The sequence below is a fragment of the Anomaloglossus baeobatrachus genome, chromosome 1 (assembly GCF_048569485.1).
Source record: "Anomaloglossus baeobatrachus isolate aAnoBae1 chromosome 1, aAnoBae1.hap1, whole genome shotgun sequence".
Taxonomy (NCBI): Eukaryota; Metazoa; Chordata; class Amphibia; order Anura; family Aromobatidae; genus Anomaloglossus; species Anomaloglossus baeobatrachus.
The window spans coordinates 782,765,157-782,788,418 of NC_134353.1; the positions used below are offsets into that span (position 1 = coordinate 782,765,157).

General features: G+C 41.3%; 1 protein-coding gene across 2 annotated transcripts in view; it reads right to left on the reverse strand.

The window, feature by feature from the left end:
* SNCAIP (synuclein alpha interacting protein) overlaps nt 1-23,262 on the reverse strand; it is a 305,302-nt gene that overhangs the window by 72,535 nt on the left and 209,505 nt on the right. For both annotated transcript variants that reach the window (XM_075324945.1, XM_075324952.1), the window contains exon 5: nt 12,425-13,233. In XM_075324945.1, the coding sequence (XP_075181060.1) occupies nt 12,425-13,233 (809 nt within the window). The remainder of the gene's footprint in view (nt 1-12,424; nt 13,234-23,262) is intronic.

Here is a 23,262-nt window from a genome sequence, read left to right on the forward strand (position 1 = left end):
TGATTCCTGCTGTCAAAGGTTTGGACAGTATGATTCGTGTGACATGTTCCCTTTATGATTATTATGGTGTCTGCTTCTCCACATTTGACAGTCCTGGACATTTTCCACTCACTCAGCGGCCCATCTTGTTCACCATAAATGCTAGATACCTAGTATCTCAGCTGGATACGCTATATAAACTGCGATATCCAAATTGACATAAAGCAGGATCCTCTTGGAACAACATGATGGCATTCATCCAACATTACATTGTTATTCATTTTACTATTGAAAGTTCAATTCTGGTAATTTGTGTACATCTCTTTAATTACAGTAATCAAAGCTGCAATAGTTCCTTGTATAAATGTAAATAATAATAATAGCAGTAATAATAAAACATCCGAATTTTATTACCTTTTTTATATTTATAGTTTAATTAAGAATAAGGTTATTTTTTACTTAATAGCACATTGGTTCCCATTCAGTCTGTGTTGCCATGATGTAGTGTAGTACCTCCTACTAACTGATACATACCGTAGGAGACTTTAAGCTGGGTTTACACACTGCAACATCGCAAAGGACATCGCTGTAACGTCACCGGTTTGGTGACGCAATAGAGACCTCCCTAAGTCTCTGCTAAGTCTCTGGTGAGCTGTCAAACAGGCAAACCTGGCCAACAACTCAACAGCGATCCGGACCTGCAGAGCGACCTAGCTGGTTGTTGGGGACGTTGATAAGCAGCCTTTTGAAAGGGAAGTTGCTAACAAAGTCGCTGCAAAGTCTTCACACACTGAAACTTTCCAGCGATGCATGCTGCACAGCTGGAAACAAAGGACCTAGGAATGGTCCTGAACGATTTGTAACGATTACAACTTCACAGCAGGGGCCGGGTCGCTGATAGGTTTCACACACAGCAACATCGCAAACAACATCGCTATTGCGTCACAAAACCGGTGACGTTACAGCGATGTCGTTTGAGATGTTGCAGTGTGTAAACCCAGCTTTACTGTACGGAGGGACGTGTTTACAAGCCTCTAATACAATCACACGATGGGATGTTTGATAGCTTTACAAAAGGTGGTGACAAGAAAACAAAGAAGCAACCGGTGGTTGGGAAAGTATAACACACTCAAGCTGACTGTATGGACCTCAAACAGAGGAGCAGTAACATTATTATGTCAGAGTTGTATTATTTGTGATTGTATCAGAATGGCTGCAGACAGTAATCTAAGTAGAACAATTGGATTCAGGATCTCTTTTCTTACATCATGCTGCTCTAAGATCAGGTAGCAAAAACTGGCTGACAGATTTCCTTTAAAGGGTTTTTCCACTATTCAAACAACTCTTTCTTAAAGTGAACCTATCAGGTGCAATATGCACCCAGAACCACAAGCAGTTCTGGGTACACATTGCTAAACCCTGCCTAACAGTCTGAATATCTAGTAGCATACATAAAGAGATCTTTATAAGAAGTATTTCTAAAAATCCTTTATAATATGCTACTGAGCACACAGACTAGTCACAAGGGCGTTAGTTCCTGCATTCATTTCGCTCTCATAGCATGTTAGCACACCCACAGGGGTGTGCCAACATGCTATTCAATGCCCACTGCCCAGCATCATTATCTGCAGTGACACACGTACCTGTGTCCTTTGCACCCCCAGAAAACATCGGGCATAGGGTCAATGTGCACAATCAGAAGTCCCTGGCACTTCTGGCCATGCGCACTACACCAGTTTGAAGCTGAGACACGTACACCCAGCTTCATAGTGTGCATGACCGGAAGGCAAGGGATCATGCGCACTGAGCTGAAATCCAGCATCGATCGCAGTGGCAGCAGAGGTGAGCGTAACCATGCCTCTGACACTGTGCATTCATTAGCATGTTAGCATGCCCATAGGGGCGTGCTTACATGCTAAGGTGGCCGACTAGCCAAGGGAACTAACGCCCTTGTGACTAGTCACTGGCCTCATTAGCATATAATAAACAATCTTTAAAAATACTTTTTCTAAAGATCTCTTTATCTATGCTACTAGATACAGCGCTCATTAGGCAGGGATTAGCAATATGCACCCAGAACTGCTCGTGGTTCAGGGTGCATATTGCACCTGACAGGTTCCCTGTAAATACTATACTCCCCTTGCAAAATAAAAAGCACCACATCCTCTTCACCTGAACTGGTACCATTTCAGCGATATTGGCGCCGGGTCTCCTGATGCTCACATTACATTATTCCAGGGGAACATTCATGCCAATCAGGAGCCGCTAGCGGACTTCATACTTCCCCCAGACATCCAAGGTTCATCCAAAGGACATAAGAGCCCAGAAGCTCAATGGCGTCAGTTGGTGGAGGAGGATGAGTATATGATATTTTTATTTTACAAAGGGGAATATTGTATGTAAGAAGAACTATTTAAGTAGAAGGACAATCCCTTTAAGAATATTTCCAGAGTGGTTAATGTTCTTCATTACATTGTGATATAATTTTCTCAGAATAGACCAAACACACAAAAGTGCAATAAATATCTCTGATGAGTCTGAATTCTTCATCAATACTCAAACCTTTTGCTAGTGAAGTCTAAAAAATGAGGCTAAGTGAGAGTCCCCTGGGTGCAAAAGTGTGGGAAAAGTGGAGCTATACGCAAAGACATGTATCACAGAGGAATTCATAAACATTAATGTCTAGTTATGTGAAATGCTACAATGGTATCACACATGAAAAAATATCACCTCATGCTGTGAGTTCAGAGACTGAGAATTACAACATGTCTGAAATAAATCACCCTTCCTGACAACCAAAGAATAAGCCTTTTCAATCAATTTTTGTAACATGATGAAGACTGTGTGACTTCTGTATGTGCAATAAACGATCAGTCAATCCTGGATCCGAGAATCCTGGGGTAATAACCTAATGGATACAATGATACTATGAAGGGCAGAAAAGAGAGGAGAGACAGACACGTATAATAGGGAATGAGGCTGTAACGCCTGCCTGGATCAACAGACTCATGTGGGATGTAATGGACAGACTAGGGGGAAGCCCCTCACCAAGCAGGACCCCCAGAACCCTGAAACCCTTTAACCCCTATACAGGGATTTGGAATTACACAGGGCACTGGAGATTTCTACCTGTGGAAGGCTGCAGTCCGATGAGAGTAGTCGTCAGGCATGGTCAAGCCAGGAATAGCAGAACAGGGACAGAATTGGCAGACAAAGACGTAAATAGAAAAGTAGCAGTGGTCAGATCAGGGTCGGGCAGTGAGGTACAAAAGCAGCAGGAAGAAGGGTAGTCAAAAAACACGCAGAAATCAGCACACAGGAATCAAAATACAAACAGCACATGAGCCAGGAGTACAGAACTATCTCTGGCAGTGGTCATGTGACAGGACGGGGAATAAGAAGGGTGTGGTGTCTTCCCATTGGCTGTAGCTGAATGCTGGCAACTTCAGCTGGAAGACACATGCCACCCACAGTCAGCCAGCGGTACTGCAGAATCCAAGATAACCCAGCCCAGTGGATGATCAGAGCCTGTGCCCACTGGTGCTGCTGGCATCGACTCCTCTCCCATCACCAGCACCATCCACGGCAGGAACATGGCGTCGGCTGGCGATCGGAGCAGAAGTCGCTGGAGCAGACTCCGGCGGTGACGTAACAGAGGCTCACCGTCATCACACTGGCTGCTGCAGGAGACAGACATAAGGGGAAGGCATAAGGGGAAGGCAAGGAAAATGTTGTACAAACTAGTTATTAGCTCCCAAAGAATAAAAGTACTGGCCACTTATATCCCATCAACGTTCCTTCTCTGCTCCTAAACTTGTCCCGGAGGGAGACATAGGAGGCCTAATACACGTTAGCTGGGAGTCCGATCTGGCTAAAATCAGCAGGTTCAACTGACATACTGTACAGGGCTTGTACAACTGGGATCTCCACCCATGGAAGTGTCCATCACCATCCACCCTCCATGTACTAGTTAAAGAAAATCTCACATCACATCTTCACAAACCAAATTCAATTACACAACCAGATATTACATATTGTAGTTTGACTCTACTCATACCACTTTTTTTTGGGCTAAGACTGAAAGATACATTTGGTTAGGAAGAATGTATTGAAACCTGTTCTGTGATAAACTCATAGGATTCCTGTCAAAAAACTAGCTTCCTTTTAAGATACGTTTGACAAAGCTTAAACTCAACTACACTGCCAGCGCCATTACAGCAATGTCAGCCCTTGCTCTCCTGGGGCTCATGTGAGGTTGTTATGTCACGTGAGCCCCCATGCCCAATCAATATATTTAACAGTACATGGAAATGGCTTAAAATAAAAAAATATAGCTAAAAAAACTTGTTACATCCCTTTCTGGTCAAAGGGAGGGACAAACACCTATAGGTGACCACCTTCAACAGTGAAGCCTGTATAAGTGTCACAAAATAGCTGATGACAGTGATTAGTGACATCAGTCATATGGATGAGGGCAGCCAGGTCATCCAATACAGTCCATTGGAGCAGTGGCATTGGAATGATGGAGGATGTAACATATGAGTACCACTTGTTCTTTTATACTGCTGCCTCCCGTTAAGATTTTTTTATTTTTTATCATAGACATCTCTTTATATGGAAAGCAGAGAAGCTACTATAATCTCTTTAAAGTTCAGTGATGGGCATAATAATTGTTTTCTTATCTAAGGAAGTTCAAAATTCTGTGTAGGCTCACGCCACAATAAGGTAAGCTCCTGCTAGGGACCTTTAGGGGTACTTTGCACACTACGACATCGCAGCTGCGATGTCGGTGGGGTCAAATCGAAAGTGACGCACATCCGGTGTCGCTGTCGATATCGTAGTGTGTAAAGCATTTTTGATACGATTAATGAGAACAAAAGCGTCGTAATCGTATCATCGGTGTAGTGTCTGACATTTTCATAATTGCAAGGCAGCGATGGTACGATGTTGTTCCTCGTTCCCCTGCGGCAGCACACATCGCTGTGTGAGAAGCCATAGGAACATCTACCTGCGTCACTGCGGCTCACGCTGGCTATGCGGAAGGACAGAGGTGGGTGGGATGTTTACGTCCCGCTCATCTCCGTCCCTCCGCTTCTATTGGCCGCCTGCCGTGTGACGTCGCTGTGACGCCGCACGACCCGCCTCCTTAGGAAGGAGGCGGGTCGCTGACCAGAGCGACGTCGCAGGGCAGGTGAGTGCATGTGAAGCTGCCGTAGCGATAATGTTCGCTACGGCAGCGATCACAAGATATCGCTGCTGCGACGGGGGCAGGTACTATTGCACTCGGCATTGCAAGCATCGGCTTGCGATGTCGTAGTGTGCAAAGTACCCCTTAGGCTTCCTAAACTTCTACAATATATTTCTATGGTTGTGTGAATGCAAGAAGGGGAATGAAGCTCTTACTCCATTAAAGATATTCTGAAATAATTGGCCATATATAATTTAAGACGTCTTTAGATAATAAAGCCAGGCAATGGGTACACCAGTTCCGCATTTTTTGGCCATCCGTTTAACACTGTCCCTGTAATTACATAGGTCTTCTCATAAACCAAGAATGATGATCTGGCTAAAGCTTTTTGGAAATGTTCTTGTCTACGGATGAATTATACTGTGACAAGTAACCACAAGCATGCCAGCCCTCTGGAGCCGGCCGGGGACAAAATGAATAGCATTTTAAGAGGAGACTGGTTATTTTCACTAAGCTCTGGAGAAAAGATCATGTCTAATCAAATGGTGATGTTGAAAGTGTTCTCAGTCAAACGATTGTGAAGCAAATGCAGAATGACTGGATACAGACAGGATCATGGCTCATTTGTGAAATATATAATGCTCTCTGTCTGGCCGACCGCTGTTACTTCTTTATCATACTTTAAAGAAAAACATACCAGCCGAACAACTGAGCTGATATTCGATTGCACACACGGAGTTATAAAATACCTGGAATGTGCCTAGGGACTCATCTTTTTCCAAAGTCATTTTCTCCTTCTAGCAAAGTCTTTAATAATGAAAATAGTATAGTAAGGAATGATAGGATGCCCATGTGGCATTAGTCTTCAGTTATGGCTCATAGACTTTACATTATCATCGCATGCTACTCTATATTTTTACCACCTTCATTGTATATACCACATAAAGAGATAGGAATCAGAATATAACATACAAAATCAGTAAAATGACGCATCACACTGCCATGAGATGGGCACATCTAGCACAAGTGTTAGAGACGGGAGCATGCCGACCCCATGTGTGAACTCCAATCACTATCAAACCCTACAGAGTCTAAGTCCCGTGATGTGTCTTTGATATATTTCCAATAGTTTATGCACATATGATCCTACAATTACATTACAGTTCTAATTTTTATCGCTTCAGAATTTATTGACTTATAAACACCAGACTTGATTCCCACAACAGTCTGTCTACATATTGAAATCTCCAACATATGGTAGGAAGCATGGCCATAAAGTCTACTTGGAAAATGGACAAACATATGCCGAAACGTGTTCATTTTGGCTCTTGTTGTGTAAGGGTCATCTGCATTTAACAGTGCAGTCAATTTTAATAGTATAAAAAGTTTACTGTGGGGTATAGATATCTTTTCTACTGCAGTCAGTAGTAGACCTATGTAACTGCATATTAATGGGCACACGTTTGGTGGAACCATCTCAAATGTAATCCCCTGGCGTTGTGTGAATTGAACATTTCAACTTCAGCATCTCTTCAGACATTTGTCTAAGGCCCCTTTCACACGTCAGTGATTCTGGTACGTTTGTGCTTTTTTTTAAACGTACCAGAATCACGGACATACGCAGACCCATTATAATGAATGGGTCTGCTCACACGTCAGTAATTTTTCACTGCACGTGTCTCCGTGCGGCGTACCCGCGTGTGCGTGATTGCCGCACGGAGACATGTCCATTTTTTTCTGGCATCACTGATGTTCCACGGACCACGCAGTGGTGTGGTCCGTGAAACACGTGCCAGAAAAAAACGTACTTTTAAAATAAAAAACATTTTAACTCACCCGGCGTCCAGCGATGTCCTCTGCAGCCCGTGCAGCTTGCGCCTTCTGTGCCGGCTGATTACTGTCGCGCATATTCATTATGCGCGACACAGCCGACCCGGAAGCAGCTGCTGCAGGGGTCACCGCCGGCCGAATGCTGCGTCGCGGGAGCGATCAGCACCATGGACAGCGGGAGCGGGCGCAGGTGAGTGAATCTCTAAGTGCAATCACGGGCCACGGAGAACGGAGCCCGGATTGCACTTAGACAACCCACGTGTGCCGTGATTTTCGGCACACGCAGGGACATGTGCGTGTTTTACACGCCAGTGAAAAACGTCACTGTTTTTCACTGACGTGTGAAACGGGCCTAAAGCAAAGGAAGACAAAATGAAGATGGGAGAACATACGTGAAGTGACAACACTGTAACAGCAAAAACTAAAAGTAGCATAACATATATTAATAAATGAAAGGGGTTGTGACTAAATATGATGACTTGACCATAGAAGAAGTTACCATTATCAGACTGGTGAGGGAGATTTTCTGCAGTATCTGGCAACAACTTCTACTCATTGAAAAGAGCTTGTAAAGACTGATTGGTGGTGTGTTGAGTGTCAGCCACCCCTAATATAATATTGATGGCATATCTAATGAACAACTCAGTCCCATGTTCAGACCAGACAACCCCATTACTACCCCAGGGCATAGTCTGCTGCTAGTGTTCCTTTAAATAACTTAATCTTGTGCATTTCTCTGGTTCTTGGCCGTGTATTATACATAGAGGATATTCCAAATCATCATAAAAACTCCATGGACTTACTCAACTTCACCGAAATCTGTTTGCAGTTCATCTCTAGTTTTCACATTTGGCCACTGCCAGGACTTGTAACAGCTGACGGGTGGGGACACCGGGTGTTGGATCCCCACTCATCTCATATTGATGACATGTGCTACGGACAGGTGATTAATATGTTGTGACCGTTCAGACCCTTTAATTTTCCAGGGTATAATATGCTGCTAGTGTTCCTTTAAAATATCTACTCTTGTGTAATTTTATGGCTCTTGGAAACACTAGAGAAGTCAGGTCAGTTGGCCATGTCTTATACGTTGACGATAATCCAAATCATCGTAAAATTCTCCAAGGACTTGGCCAACTTTACCGAATACAGTTTGTGGTTCATCTCTAGTTTGCACACATTTAAACAGTTGTCTGGGAAGTAAAGCTTTTTCCAAGCTTATAGTTGTATGAATACTATGTTCAAAAATATTACATAAGTCTTTATAACATGCTACCCAGTTACTGTATGGGCAAATGTACCGCCCCGTGGGACCGGCTGCGACTGCCGAGCCACTTGGATCCGTGCTCGCACTACGGGTGGTGGCTCGAGCCTCTCACGGAGCCGGGGGTCACGTCGCTCTGCAAGGGAGTTGGCGCTACATGCGGGGGTTTGGGTGAGGAGTCCCATGGTCAAGGCCGTGGTAGCTTGGTTTTTGGGGATGATAGTTCGTGACGCCACCAACGGGTTGTGGTGATTGTAGACACCACCGCTTCGGTTACGGCGGGCCACTACCCTATCCCGGTCCCTTACGGTTCCACCGGTCGTTTTCCCGGTCTCCTGCAGGCGGCCACCACCGTCTGCCTCCTTGCCAGTGGCTACTGGGCTACGACCCAGCCACCCGGTAGACGCTTGGCAGGCCTGGACACAGGTCTGCACTTCCACTCGACTACTCCACTCCACTGTCACAGCTAATCTACTACTCTCTGTTTCTCCCGCCTCCAGGCCTGTGAACTCCTCCCTGGTGTGGACATCAAACCTGGAGGGTGGTGACAAGGCTTTTAAGTTTGACTGATGTTACCTAACTGGGAGGGGGGTATGGTGTTGTGTGTGACTATCAAAGTAAGAGAGTGCTCCGGCACAAAACATCCATGCAGACAGAAATTGTTAGAGATTAAAAAAAAAATCTTTAATTCCTAATAGATAAAAAACATGGTGAGGATAAAATTTCCTATGATTGACGCGTTTCAGACGCTGGGTCTTTAGTCATAATTAGTCATTGTGTGTGACTACCTGAGACGACCTGACTAGTCCAGGGCGTCACACAAACTCCAGCCGAGATCCCACAAAAGATGTAAATGTCACTATGCAACAGACATCTCATCTTAGTATTACTGTAAAATAGTTATCCAAAAATATTTGGTGCAGCACAAACAATGATCAGATAAAACTCCAGTAGGGTCACCATATTTCACAATACAAACTACATAAGCTAGTACCCAGTCTTAGACCCAAAGACCTGGATGAAGACTAAGAGAACAGCGATGAGCTTCTACTCACCGCAGATTTAGGCCACTTTGACAGACAGTGATAAGCAATTTTTTTGTTTTTTTTTTGGATTCCATATAAAATATTTATACTGTATACACAAAGGCAGTTTCCTCAAGACCAGCATTGTACACACTGGTCTTGATGATGAGATGTGCTGGAGTCAGACGAGGGGCGTGCACCTTTTTTGCGAAAGCCACCACTCATCATGAATTTGATGAGTAGATGTCGCCATGCCCCTGTTTCAGTTCCAACCACTTTGGCCTGTAAATGCCAAAAGTTATGACATTTTAGCACAGCCTCAAGTTGCACCAAAAATGTGACTTTTCAAAGCACTTTTTTTGCTTCAATACTGGCGTAAAAGCTTTGATCAATGGCGTCCACAGTGATTTGGTTTGTGTTTTGTGGGGGGGGGGGGCAGTAGTGTTTTAGCAAAAAGTAGCAAGTAGCATAACCTGTAGTTATGGTGAAATCCCCATTGCTTACCGTATATCAATAAGCTTTTTAACAGAACTTCAAAAACTCCTGGACTAAAACGTTAAAAAAACACACACAAAAAAAAACCTTGACTATTTAATAAAAGGATCATTAATCAACTTTTTATAAGATGCCATATAACTACTACAGATAAATTTGAAACATGAAAAAAGTTGAAAAAAACAAAGTGAAACTCCTGCATTGTAAAAGTTCTATTTCTTTCTGAAACACGGGTGGCATTTCAGAGAAAAACATAGTTGAAAGCATAGCCAAGAACATGGTGACTAGTCCAAGAGGCAGGCCACTGTGTACTTCTCCCCACTTGGTCATGGAACATGACAGTTCTCTTCCTATGTATATACAGTGTGTCCACCCATATCCTATCCACCGCCATTAACTTGAGAACGGCGGCAGCTATAGGCATAGAAGTGGTGTCTAGGTATAGTAAAGTAGCCATGCGCTATGCAATGAAACAGCGCCACCTGGTGGAAAACAATGGAGTTAGCATTTTTATCTCGAAAACGCAACGAGATAGAGAAAAAAAGTGAATTACAAAGTTGTAGGGCATCATCAATTCAATACGAATCGACACCTTGAATACAGAAATGCTGTGATTAGAACGTGTAAAACTCACAAGGCTGCGGACGTGAAGTGATACCTCATGGAGACCTTCCTACAAGTCATTGGGTATGGTGGCTGTGTGGAGTGGCCTCCACGCTCACCTGACCTGACCCCATTGGACTTCTTTCTGTGAGGTCACATCAAACAGCAGGTGTATGCGACCCCTCCACCAACATTGCAGGACCTACAACGACGTATCACAGATGCTTGTGCAAACGTGTCACCTACCATATTGCACAACGTGCATCAAGATACAGTATACTGTCCAGAGTCCAGATATGAATTGTAGCTGACGGTGGCCACTTTGAGCATCAAAGTTACATGAGCGCCATATGCGTGACCAGCATTCAATGTTTTGGGGGGGTCATGGGTTTAAAATCATAGCATTTCTGTATGCAAGGTGTCGATTCATATTGAATTGATGATGCCCTACAATTTTTTAATTCACTTTTTTTCTCTATCTCGTTCCGTTTTCAAGATAAAAATGCTAAGGCTACTTTCACACATCAGTTTTCTGCATTCAGGCACAATCCTTTTTTTTCCTGATCCAACGTATCCGGCAAAAAATGTAAAAACCGTATCCACCGGATCCGTTATGCCGGATGTGTAAAAAAACGGATCCGTTGGATCCGTTTTGCATCAGTTTTGTCCGTTTTTTTTTTTGCTGGATCCGGTTTTTCAGAACATTGGACCAAGTGCAGTTTACAAAAACGGATCCGGCAGCCGCATCTGTTTTTTTGCCGCATTGCGCCGGATCCGGTGTCTATTGTAAAACACGCCATATCGCGTTTTTTTTGCCGGACAAAAAAACGTTACAAGATACGTTGCCTTCGGCTGCTGCTTTAATTAATTTTGCCGCATCCGGAAAAAAACGGATGCAACGCAAAGCCATCAGGCACAATCCGGTAACAATGCAAATCTATGGGGATAAAACGGATGCGGTACCGGATCAGTTTTACCCGTTTTTTTCCGGATTGTGCCTGATGGAAAAAACCTGATGTGTGAAAGTAGCCTAACTCCGTTGTTTTCCACCAGGTAGTGCTATAGGTGGTTTCATTGTGTAACGCATGGCTACTTTACTATACCTAGACACCACTTCTATGCCTATAGCTGCCACCGTTCTCAAGTTAATGACGGTGGACAGGATATGGGTAGACACACTGTATAGCAAGAGACCTGTCACTCTAAGTGAGTGAGAGGGAAGAGCTGGTGGAGACCTGCTTCTTGGACTAGTCATCTGTGATCCACTTCACATCCACATATTTTCACATGATTTTCCTTGATTTCAATCAAAATTTTGGCTGTTTCCTTGCCTACGCTGCAGGAAACATCCATATACAAATGTCCGGAATAATTGTTAGTTGTAGAAATTTCTGTAACACATCTGTCATTTCACTTTAGACACAAGTTACTGTGCATGTGAGGCTTTGGTAGAACTACAAGGACCATCATGCACAAATTTACACCATTTTTTTATACAACTCACTAGCACTACTGTCCTTGTTGCGTAATAGTGTAAATCTGCTCCTTGATGCGGTGTTTTCAGGAATCTATTTCTTTGGTAACCTACAATTGTCAAACCTAATCACTAAAGCAGATGCTAATGAAACGCTTTGCACGGGCCGTGGGACATTTCAGACTTTGTGTTCAGCTCTTGTCTGTGAATGGTTGTTACAAAAAGCTGGCAAAGAAAACTCCAGAATACTAATGAAGGCAATAGAGTGTTCCCACGGTGAGCCGGTGACAAAAAGCTGATTGGAACCAGGCTGAGCTGCAGGGCTTGGAGACAAGTTAAAGAGTTAACACATTATAAAGCGGGCGATGTACCCTAATACTTCCAATTCTTTATTTCTGCCAAACAGACTGGACATATACATTCAATTATATAGAACGAATGTTCACTGAAAAGCAGCATGATTCTGTGTAGAAGCCTTCATTACCATCACTATGCAGAATACTGGGCTATACATGAGAAAATCAATGCCGGCCTGTCCTGTACTAATAGATGTGCCATGTACTTACCAGTAGGGATATCTGTCCTTCTTTCACAATGTTCAAAATGCTCTTGATTTTTTTCATGTCTTCTCCTTCGGAGTGATTCCAGTTCACATTACCGTTTATGCCATCCAGTTGTGAGTCTGTTCCCGGCAGGTGAAATGCCCGGAGCTGGCAGTTAGGCATGGTCTTTTCAATCTTCTGAGCATGGGAATCAGACAGAGCTCTATTCAGAAAGCTCTTGTTATGGTATTCAGCTTCATGGACCGAGCTGCACTGAATGTTAGACTGTGAAAGCTCTAATCCCCCAGAGGAATGCCTGCCCTGATCAAGGATGGTAGCCTGAGTCGAGTTTTTAACCGGAGACAATACACAAAACTGAGTGGCATTGGGCGTCAGGTTCTCCAGATTGCTCATAGAACCATTTTTAGCCTTAGACAATGGATATATACTGGAGTTCCTCTTTTCTGAAGCTACTTTGGTGAACAGAGTCAATGGATGGTTGGATTTGATGTAAGGCACATCCAAAATCTCATCCATATCAAGGTCATAATGTTCCAACTCACCAAGCAAAACGTTCGACTCAATGCTCTTACACTTAAATCCATCATCATCTCCAGGAATACCATCTTTTCCCGGTTCGCCATTTTTTTCATTTTCTTCCTTTTCTTCTTTTTGATCATCACTTTCATTGAATTTTGGGCTTTCTGGTTGATGCTTCAGTGGAGAAACCCTTTTAACAGGTCGAAATTTACTGTACACATCTGCGATCCCTGTTGGCTTTTGCGTGTTGACAATAAGTGAAGACACTCCGCAGCTCCAATTTGCATTTGGCACTAAAAGGTTAAAAAAAACATCAGTGTAAAAAAACCCAGAAATGTCAAAAAAGCAGAAGCGTAAATAGCAACACATTTTCCAGTTTTATGTTATTAGTCATGATGATTTATAACATTTATAACTGATCAGATCTATGCAGTCCTGCAGGACTACCTGCCTCCTCAAACCTGATGGGTGACATAGTTCTTCATCATTGGTCTAGTTACAATCACATTTCTCATTTTCATTGTAGTCTTCACATAAAATGTTACTTTATTGCTAGTTAGCCAATTTTAATGAATTTTTAGTAGAATATTCCCTACTAATTCAGAAGTATGACCTTACAAATAAGTTCACAATGCAAACAAACAGTTATTATACACATACCGTATATAACAACTATAATATGAGTTTTTTCCATATATTTTTGGAAGCTTTACTTCAAGCATGTACTGTTTGCTGATTTAACTGGTTTACACCTTAATGCTACATCACCAGCTTGAATGCATATGGTCATGTAGTGATCATTGTTGGTTGACTGTCGATTAGTTACACCCATACTATTACATCAGGCAGTCTCCTAGCTTTTTAAAGAAGCACTCCTAAGAAAATATTTATTGGCTAAGCCTGGGAACATGTACATGTAGTGTAGTGTAAGTCCTGTAAAATACTCGTTGATTGATGTCTTCTCTGGTATCCAGCTCCACTACGGTCCTTTTCTGCATCACATTATAGCTATTGCGACTTGCCGGATCACACTGGGTTCTTTGTGTAAACTGGAAGTGGCTTTTAGTTTGTATCGTATTGAGTGTAAGAACGAGGTTCCATAGCCTTAAATTGTAAAAGTGGCTCACACAGATCCCAGTGTGATCTAGCAAGTTAGAGTAGCCATCACGTGACCTAGAAGAGGACCAGAGCGGCGCTAAAGAAGACGGCAATCAGTGAGTATATTACTGCGCTTACTCTACACTAACTGTAGGTTTACAAGGTGTAAGCCAGCACGGTGGCTCAGTTGTTAACACTGTTTCTTTGCGGTTCTGGTTTCAGATCCCACCAAGGACAACATCTGCAAGGAGTTTGCATGTTCTCGCCATGTTTGCATGGTTTTCCTTTGGGTTCTCCGGTCTCCTCCCACACTACAAAGACCTACTGTTAAGGACCTTAGATTGTGAGCCCTAATGGGATCAGTGTTATTCATGTATGTAAAACGCTGTCAAAGCTCTGTGGAATTAATGGCGCTATATAAGTGAATAAATATTATATATTATTATATTTACACATATTTAGCCACTAAAAATGTTCATGGAAGTTCTTCTTTAAGTAGAAAGATATTTTGCTCCAAATGAAACCTTACAACAAGCATCAAGTGTATTTTTGTATTAGTAGATTTGTTCTTGACAAGTCATGCTGGTTATCAATGTCCCAAAATGTACTTTAAAAAAACGATGCCATGCTCTAATAAATTGTGTTGTACAAAGTATTCACCAGAGAAGGATCAGAAGTAAACGTAGCATTATATTTCTACCAATCAAATGAATGTTCATTGATGAAATGCATGGTTGCACCAGGTCAACTAGAGCGGAAGCCTTAGAGCAGCTCTCGACTCTGGTACAAAAAAGGTCCCTCTAGTCTGTGATACTAGAAAAAAGAAGCTCCGGCACACCGGAGCTTCTTTTTTCTAGTATTGGACTATTTTTGTCTCCAGAGCACCCTAGTTTCTATAGTTGAGCCAGGTCCATTCTAATTTCCCTCTACTCTGTGATGTCCAAATGTCCCAACAAAGGGTTTGTGGTCCTAAGCCAGCCCCTTCAATAAATTTCACTTGACATTATTTTTTTTACCCTGTTAAGCTTGTACCCCCTTTTCACTCCAAGATATAGATACTTCTATTATGTATGGAAATCATACCTCACTTTCTAGCAGGTGGCTGCAGTTTGCAGTTTATATAATGGGCTCTAAGGTCTAGTTAATGACCCACAATTGATCATTTCCTGACTTTTGAACTCCTGACCTTCTGCAGGTTTATTAAAGCAGCTTCAGTAGGAAAACCTTCTCGTATTTCCTCTCATGTATTATGTATAGGGAGCCTCTAAAATAAAAATGAAACCTGACAAGGAAGGCAAGGAGCTGTATCCACATAGTCTTGCTAAAGTGATAATGAATTATAGTCCAATTAATATTATATTATACACAGTAATCACAATGATTCAGTCTGCATTGTAGATTAGGTTTATTAGCAAAGTTTATAAATTCTGCTGTTTGCAATAAATCAAGCAAACAAGAAAAAGTAAAATAGGTCAACACATGTAATATGGTTTCTCTAAACTAAAAAAAAAGATGACTACAGCAGCCTCAGAATTATTCAACCCATTCATGAAAAGCATCTTTAGTACTTAGTACAGAAGCTTTTGGCTGTGATAACCTGCTACAAATATGTTTTTTTTCCCCAGACACCAGCTTTTGGCAAAGATCCAGAATCAGAGGGAATGGACTACAATTCCATAATATTTCCAGTTTTTGTGGAGTAACTGCCTACTTCAAATCTAGCAAAAGGTTTAAGGAGTCCAAGTCAGTTGACTCCAGAATTTTCCACTTCTGAAATCAAGCTTTGGTGGACTTTGAGGTATGCTTGGAATCATTGCCTTTTTGAAACGTCTGACACCCAAGAATCAGCTCCTCACAGAAGGCAAGAGTTCTTGTCCAAGGATTTCCTAAATACTTAATTTAATCCTTCTTGCCCACTAGACACAGAAAGTTTTCAGTGCCAAAGAAAAGACACAGTAGCCACAGACCATTACTGAGCTACCATCATGCTTCACTGTGGGCAGGGTATTTATTATATTTTATTCACTTATATAACGCCATTAATTCCACAGCACTTTACAAACATTGTCATCACTGTCCCCCATTGGGGCTCGGAATCTAAAATCCCTATCTGTATGTCTTTGGAGTGTGGGAGGAAACCTAAGTTTCCGGATGAAACCATGCAAATAAAGGGGAGAACATGCAAACTCACTGCAGATGTTCTTGGTGGGATTTCAAAACAAAGGCTACATTGAACCATCTGCCAGTGTTCTTTTTCAGGGTATATTTCATTGTTAGACCTCCCGACATAATGCAGATTCACAGACATGAAAAGTTCCAATCATTCCATAGATCAGAATCCAAAACGTCTGTGGCTTATTCCCACTTTTTTTTGTTATTTTTTGTGCTTTCAGATAAGTACAGATGTTTGTCTTGGTGTTCGGGCATGGAAACCTTCATCATTTAGCATATGCTTACTGTGAAAACTGAAGTTTTAGTGCCTGCTGCCACCAGATCTTGCTACAGGTCTTTTTCAGTCACTCGAGATTTCTTAATCAGGAAATGGGTGAGAGAGCACATGATTTACAAATATGGGCTGTTATGATGACTTCCAATCAGGTGTATGTACGGTAATTATTATGAGGCTGCAGTAATCATTAAAAGTTGCAAATTGAGTTGAATATGGAGAATCCACTTGTTATATTACTTGTCTTAAGCTATTTCAAAACTTCTTGTTTGATTAGTTTATTGTAGCAGAAAGTTTGCAAATTTTGCAAATAAACCTCCGTGGAGGAGGTGAAATAATTTTGACTGTATATAGATAATATAGATGACTATATACAGTACAGACCAAATGTTTGGACACACCTTCTCATTCACAGAGTTTTTGGCCTCCACAGTCACCAGACCTGAACTCAATCGAGATGGTTTGGAGTGAGCTGGACCGCAGAGTGACGGCAAAAGGGCCAACAAGTGCTAAGCATCACTGGGAACTCCTTCAAGACTGTTGGAAGATCATTTCCAGTGACTACCTCTTGAAGCTCATCAAGAGAATGACAAGAGTGTGCAAAGCAGTAATCAAAGAAAAAAGGTGGCTACTTTGAGAACCTAGAATATAAAACATTTTCAATTGTTTCACACTTTTTTGTTAAGTATTTCATTCCACATGTGTTAATTCATAGTTTTGATGCCTTCAATGTGAATCTTCAATTTTCAGAGTCATGAAAATAAAGAAAACTCTTTGAATGAGAAGCTGTGTCTAAACTTTTGGTCTGTACTGTACATCCTTATAGGAGTAAGGACACAGAGCTATATATTCCTGAATAGCCATAGAATTTAAACATTTCCAATTAAAGGGAATGTATCAGCAGGTTTTTGCTATGTAATCTGAGGGCAGCATAAGGTAGGGGCTGAGACAATGATTTCAGGGATGTGTCAGTTATTAGGCTCTGTGTCAGTTCAACGAGTGTGTTATCACTAAAAGATTATCACAGCCTGGACAAGACCAACCACACCTCCAGAACTAATTAACAGCTTGATATATACATATATATATATATATATATATATATATATATATATATATATATATATATATACAGTTAGGTCCAGAAATATTTGGACAGTGACACAAGTTTTGTTATTTTAGCGGTTTACAAAAACATGTTCAGAAATACAATTATATATATAATATGGGCTGAAAGTGCACACTCCCAGCTGCAATATGAGAGTTTTCACATCCAAATCGGAGAAAGGGTTTAGGAATCATAGCTCTGTAATGCATAGCCTCCTCTTTTTCAAGGGACCAAAAGTAATTGGACAAGGGACTCTAAGGGCTACAATTAACTCTGAAGGCGTCTCCCTCGTTAACCTGTAATCAATGAAGTAGTTAAAAGGTCTGGGGTTGATTACAGGTGTGTGGTTTTGCATTTGGAAGTTGTTGCTGTGACCAGACAACATGTGGTCTAAGGAACTCTCAATTGAGGTGAAGCAGAACATCCTGAGGCTGAAAAAAAAAGAAAAAATCCACCAGAGATAGCAGACATGCTTGGAGTAGCAAAATCAACAGTCGGGTACATTCTGAGAAAAAAGGAATTGACTGGTGAGCTTGGGAACTCAAAAAGGCCTGGGCGTCCACGGAAGACAACAGTGGTGGATGATCGCCGCATACTTTCTTTGGTTAAGAAGAACCCGTTCACAACATCAACTGAAGTTTAGAACACTCTCAGTGAAGTAGGTGTATCTGTCTCTAAGTCAACAGTAAAGAGAAGACTCCATGAAAGTAAATACAAAGGGTTCACATCTAGATGCAAACCATTCATCAATTCCAAAAATAGACAGGCCAGAGTTAAATTTGCTGAAAAACACCTCATGAAGCCAGCTCAGTTCTGGAAAAGTATTCTATGGACAGATGAGACAAAGATCAACCTGTACCAGAATGATGGGAAGAAAAAAAAGTGTGGAGAAGAAAGGGAACGGCACATGATCCAAGGCACACCACATCCTCTGTAAAACATGGTGGAGGCAACGTGATGGCATGGGCATGCATGGCTTTCAATGGCACTGGGTCACTTGTGTTTATTGATGACATAACAGCAGACAAGAGTAGCCGGATGAATTCTGAAGTGTACCGGGATATACTTTCAGCCCAGATTCAGCCAAATGCCGCAAAGTTGATCGGACGGCGCTTTATAGTACAGATGGACAATGACCCCAAGCATACAGCCAAAGCTACCCAGGAGTTCATGAGTGCAAAAAAGTGGAACATTCTGCAATGGCCAAGTCAATCACCAGATCTTAACACAATTGAGCATGCATTTCACTTGCTCAAATCCAGACTTAAGACGGAAAGACCCACAAACAAGCAAGACCTGAAGGCTGCGGCTGTAAAGGCCTGGCAAAGCATTAAGAAGGAGGAAACCCAGCGTTTAGTGATGTCCATGGGTTCCAGACTTAAGGCAGTGATTGCCTCCAAAGGATTCGCAACAAAATATTGAAAATAAAAATATTTTGTTTGGGTTTGGTTTATTTGTCCAATTACTTTTGACCTCCTAAATGTGGAGCGTTTGTAAAGAAATGTGTACAATTCCTACAATTTCTATCAGATATTTTTGTTCAAACCTTCAAATTAAACGTTACAATCTACACTTGAATTCTGTTGTAGAGATTTCATTTCAAATCCAATGTGGTGGCATGCAGAGCCCAACTTGCGAAAATTGTGTCACTGTCCAAATATTTCTGGACCTAACTGTATATATATACAGTATACACACACACACACACACACACACACACACACATACATACAGTACAGACCAAAAGTTTGGACACACCTCATTCAAAGAGTTTTCTTTATTTTCAGGACTCTGAAAGTTGTAGATTCACATTGAAGGCATCAAAACTACGAATTAAAACATGCGGAATTAAATACTTAAAAAAGTGTGAAACAACTGAAAATATGTCTTATATTCTAGGTTCTTCAAAATAGCCACCTTTTGCTTTCATTAATACTTTGCACACTCTTGGCATTGGCATTGACTCTAGTCAAATAGCCCTTACACAGCCTGGAGGTGTGTTTGGGGTCATTGTCCTGTTGAAAAATAAATGATGGTCCAACTAACCCCAAACCGGATGGAATAGCACGCTGCTGCAAGATGCTGGGGTAGCCATGCTGGTTCTGTATGCCTTCAATTTTGAATAAATCCCTAACAGTATCACCAGCAAAGCACCCCACACCATCTCCTCCATGCTTCATGGTGGGAACCAGGCATGTAGAGTCCATCTGTTCACCTTTTCTACAAAGACACGGTGGTTGGATCCAAAGATCTCAAATTTGGAATCATCAGACCAAAGCACAGATTTCCACTGGTCTAATGTCGATTCCTTGTGTTCTTTAGCCCAAACAAGTCTCTTCTGCTTGTTGCCTGTCCTTAGCAGTGGTTTCCTAGCAGCTATTTTACCATGAAGGCCTGCTGCACAAAGTCTCCTCTTTACAGTTGTTCTACAGAGAGGTCTGCTGCTAGAACTGTGTGTGGCATTGACCTGGTCTCTAATCTGAGCTGCTGTTAACCTGCGATTGCTGAGGCTGGTGACTCGGATAAACTTATCCTCCGCAGTAGAGGTGACTCTTGGTATTCCTTTCCTGGGGTGGTCCTCATATGGCCAGTTTCTTTGTAGCGTTTGATGGTTTTTGCCACTGCACTTGAGGACACTTTCAAAGTTTTCCCAAGTTTTCGGACTTACTGACCTTCATTTCTTAAAGTAATGATGACCACTCGTTTTTCTTTACTTAGCTGCTTTTTCTTGCCATAATACAAATTCTAACAGTCTATTCAGTAGGACTATCAGCTGTGTATCCACCAGAGTTCTGCACAACACAACTGATGGTCCCAACCCTATTTATAAGGTAAGAAATCCCACTTATTAAACCTGACAGGGCACACCTGTGAAGTGAAAACCATTTCCGGTAACTACCTCTTGAAGCTCATCAAGAGAATGCCAAGAGAGTGCAAAGCAGTAATCAAAGCAAAAGGTGGCTACTTTCAAGAACCTAGAATATAAGACATATTTTCAGTTGTTTCACACTTGTTTTTTTAAGTATTTCATTCCACATGTGTTAATTCATAGTTTTGATGCCTTCAATGTGGATCTACAATTTTCAGTCATGAAAATAAAGAAATCTATTTGCATGAGAAGGTGTGTCCAAACTTTTGGTCTGTACTGTATATATCATACAATAAGAAAAAAGGGCACTTGTTGGAGAACCATAGCAGTCTCTGAACAGAGGGCATGGATTTTACATTCTTCATCGCTCAATGAAATAATAAATATCTGATGGCTTGCAGACATCACTAAGGGAAGCTTAGAAACTTAACACAAATAGAAGAATAACTCAATTTAATTGTAACTTTATAAATCTGGATAGTAATTCATCATTAAACTCAAGAATATAGAGTTCACTGTCTCTTTCCCTATAAAGATGTATTATGAAATCCATCAGTATTAGACATAAAAATGAAACAATGTACAATTACTATTATTGCAATATAAATCATAGTATGTAAATATTTAAATAATACAAAGACAGAAAAACACAAAGCCCTGGTGATACAGTGAAAATATATTCTTTACTAATCCACATATTGTAGTCATATTTCACAATGTGGTATAGAGAGAGCACACACAACAGTTCTAGTACTAAGATCAGCTTGCACAATAATTTACCCACATATTTTACAGAAAGCAATGTAGTGTAAGCAAGTTTTCGAGTAAAATCTCAGAGTGCGCCATCTTTACTGGCCCAAGACATACATTGTCAGATCTTCATAAAATGGTAATGTCGGCCGCTGATAGAATTTGAGCTTTAGCCTGTGCACCATTGATCTAAAGTAGTGTTTCCTAAACTCCAGTCCTCATGGCCTCCAACAAGTCATGTTTTCAGGATTTACTATTGAACAGGTGATGGAATCATTATCAAGGCATCACCTGTGCTATATTAAGGAAATCCTGAAAACATGACCTGTTAGGGGTCGTGAGGACTTGAGTTTGGGAACCACTGATCTAGAGTGTACTGACCTAAACCCAAACCACTGATCTAGAAAGTACTGACCTAAAAACATATGGAACATTTTAAACTCTTGCCACTGATCTAGAAGGTACTTACCTAAACCCATATGGATTCATTCAAACCACTGGCCTATCTACAGGGTACTAGCCTCATGAATTAATCCAAGATAACAGGCCAAATCGCTGTGTCTCCAATTCGTCTTTGAGGCCACACTAAGTAATAGTAAATGACAATGTGAGACTAGATGCTTAGAGGACTTAATTTCAGAATGTAAACCATTATATTGCATTAGGTCACATTTTGAAATAATTCTGTGCCGATAATATAATATATGCGGCAGTAAAGATGACATTCTAGCAGTGCTTATCTTAGGAGAAAACATACTTCTAAAACATAGCACTCAGAGTTATGAAGAAAACAGCAGGAGACTCTTGAAAAGCTTAAACTCATAAACATGTTAATATCACTGCCAAGAACTGGGCAGATTGAACTTTTCCACTGACTATACATAATAACTGACTTATAGTTTCAGACAAATAACTGTAGCTCATCGCAAAGGATCCTGTACAACTGATGCCTTACAGCTCACAAATCCATTCATGCACTGTCAGCCCAATTTCTCCCCAGAAAACAGAATGTGCTAACCAAGTTGGGCAGTTTGGGGTTTTGGAGGCCTAAATTCCAAATCTTCAACCTCACAAGACGCAAACAAGTCATATTTTCAAATTCCAGTCTATAAAATACAAATGAATGGGTTAGAAAAGAAGATTAATCAAAATGGGTAACTGAAATACCAACACATTTCAGACATATATTTGCTTCAAAGAACTTACGTAGTCTGTTTTCCCAGTCACTACTGAAATATTTGATAATGAAGGCAGATTCTGCTTTCATTGTTCTACAGTTGGGAATTTCACCTTCAAATGCAAATACATTCGTATGTGTCTCTTTCGAGCTCCAACTTCTTAATTTGGCCAGTTACATTTGCTTGTTCAAGAAGTGACTTAACTAGGAACGCAAGATGCATGACTAGCTACAAGTGGAGATCAGGATCTAGAGGATAGATGGATGTGGAAGTAATCCATATCTGATGGTAACAGTAGAAGACATGTGATAGACCATCCACAGATAGATCCACCTGAACAGCAAGCTGTCGTCCCGAGAAAAGGATCAAATCTTTAGCTAGTGGAGATAAGGAACTAAGATTTTGTCCTGAGGAAGGGGCCGAATTGCCTTGAAATGCGTAGACAAATAAACCATCTTTAACTTAATCCATTTGGAATCCTTCCCATCAATTGTGACAGCGCAGAGGAACTTCATTTTATCCTGATCAGCTACAAGTGAGCATTGAGCCCCATGGGCAGTGATTGGGTATGCCTGAATCTTCTCAGAGACATAAATAAGCAAAGAGACATTCACACTTCTAGAAAGTACAGAGTCTATATAACATTAAGCCAAAATCTTTAAGGAGAATGGAGCAAAGTGGTTACTTCTGAAGGGGAAGAATGCTCAGCATATAAATTCAGGACATAAAATCGGTCTGGCAGACTAGTGTATAGGACCATACAGTGTATAGAAAAATAAAGTGTAGTCTAAACATAGAATAGCTTGATGGTGTACCAAATACATGTGGTGGAGGCAAAGCTGAGCTGAAAACTACATAGTTGAGCTGTGCTGG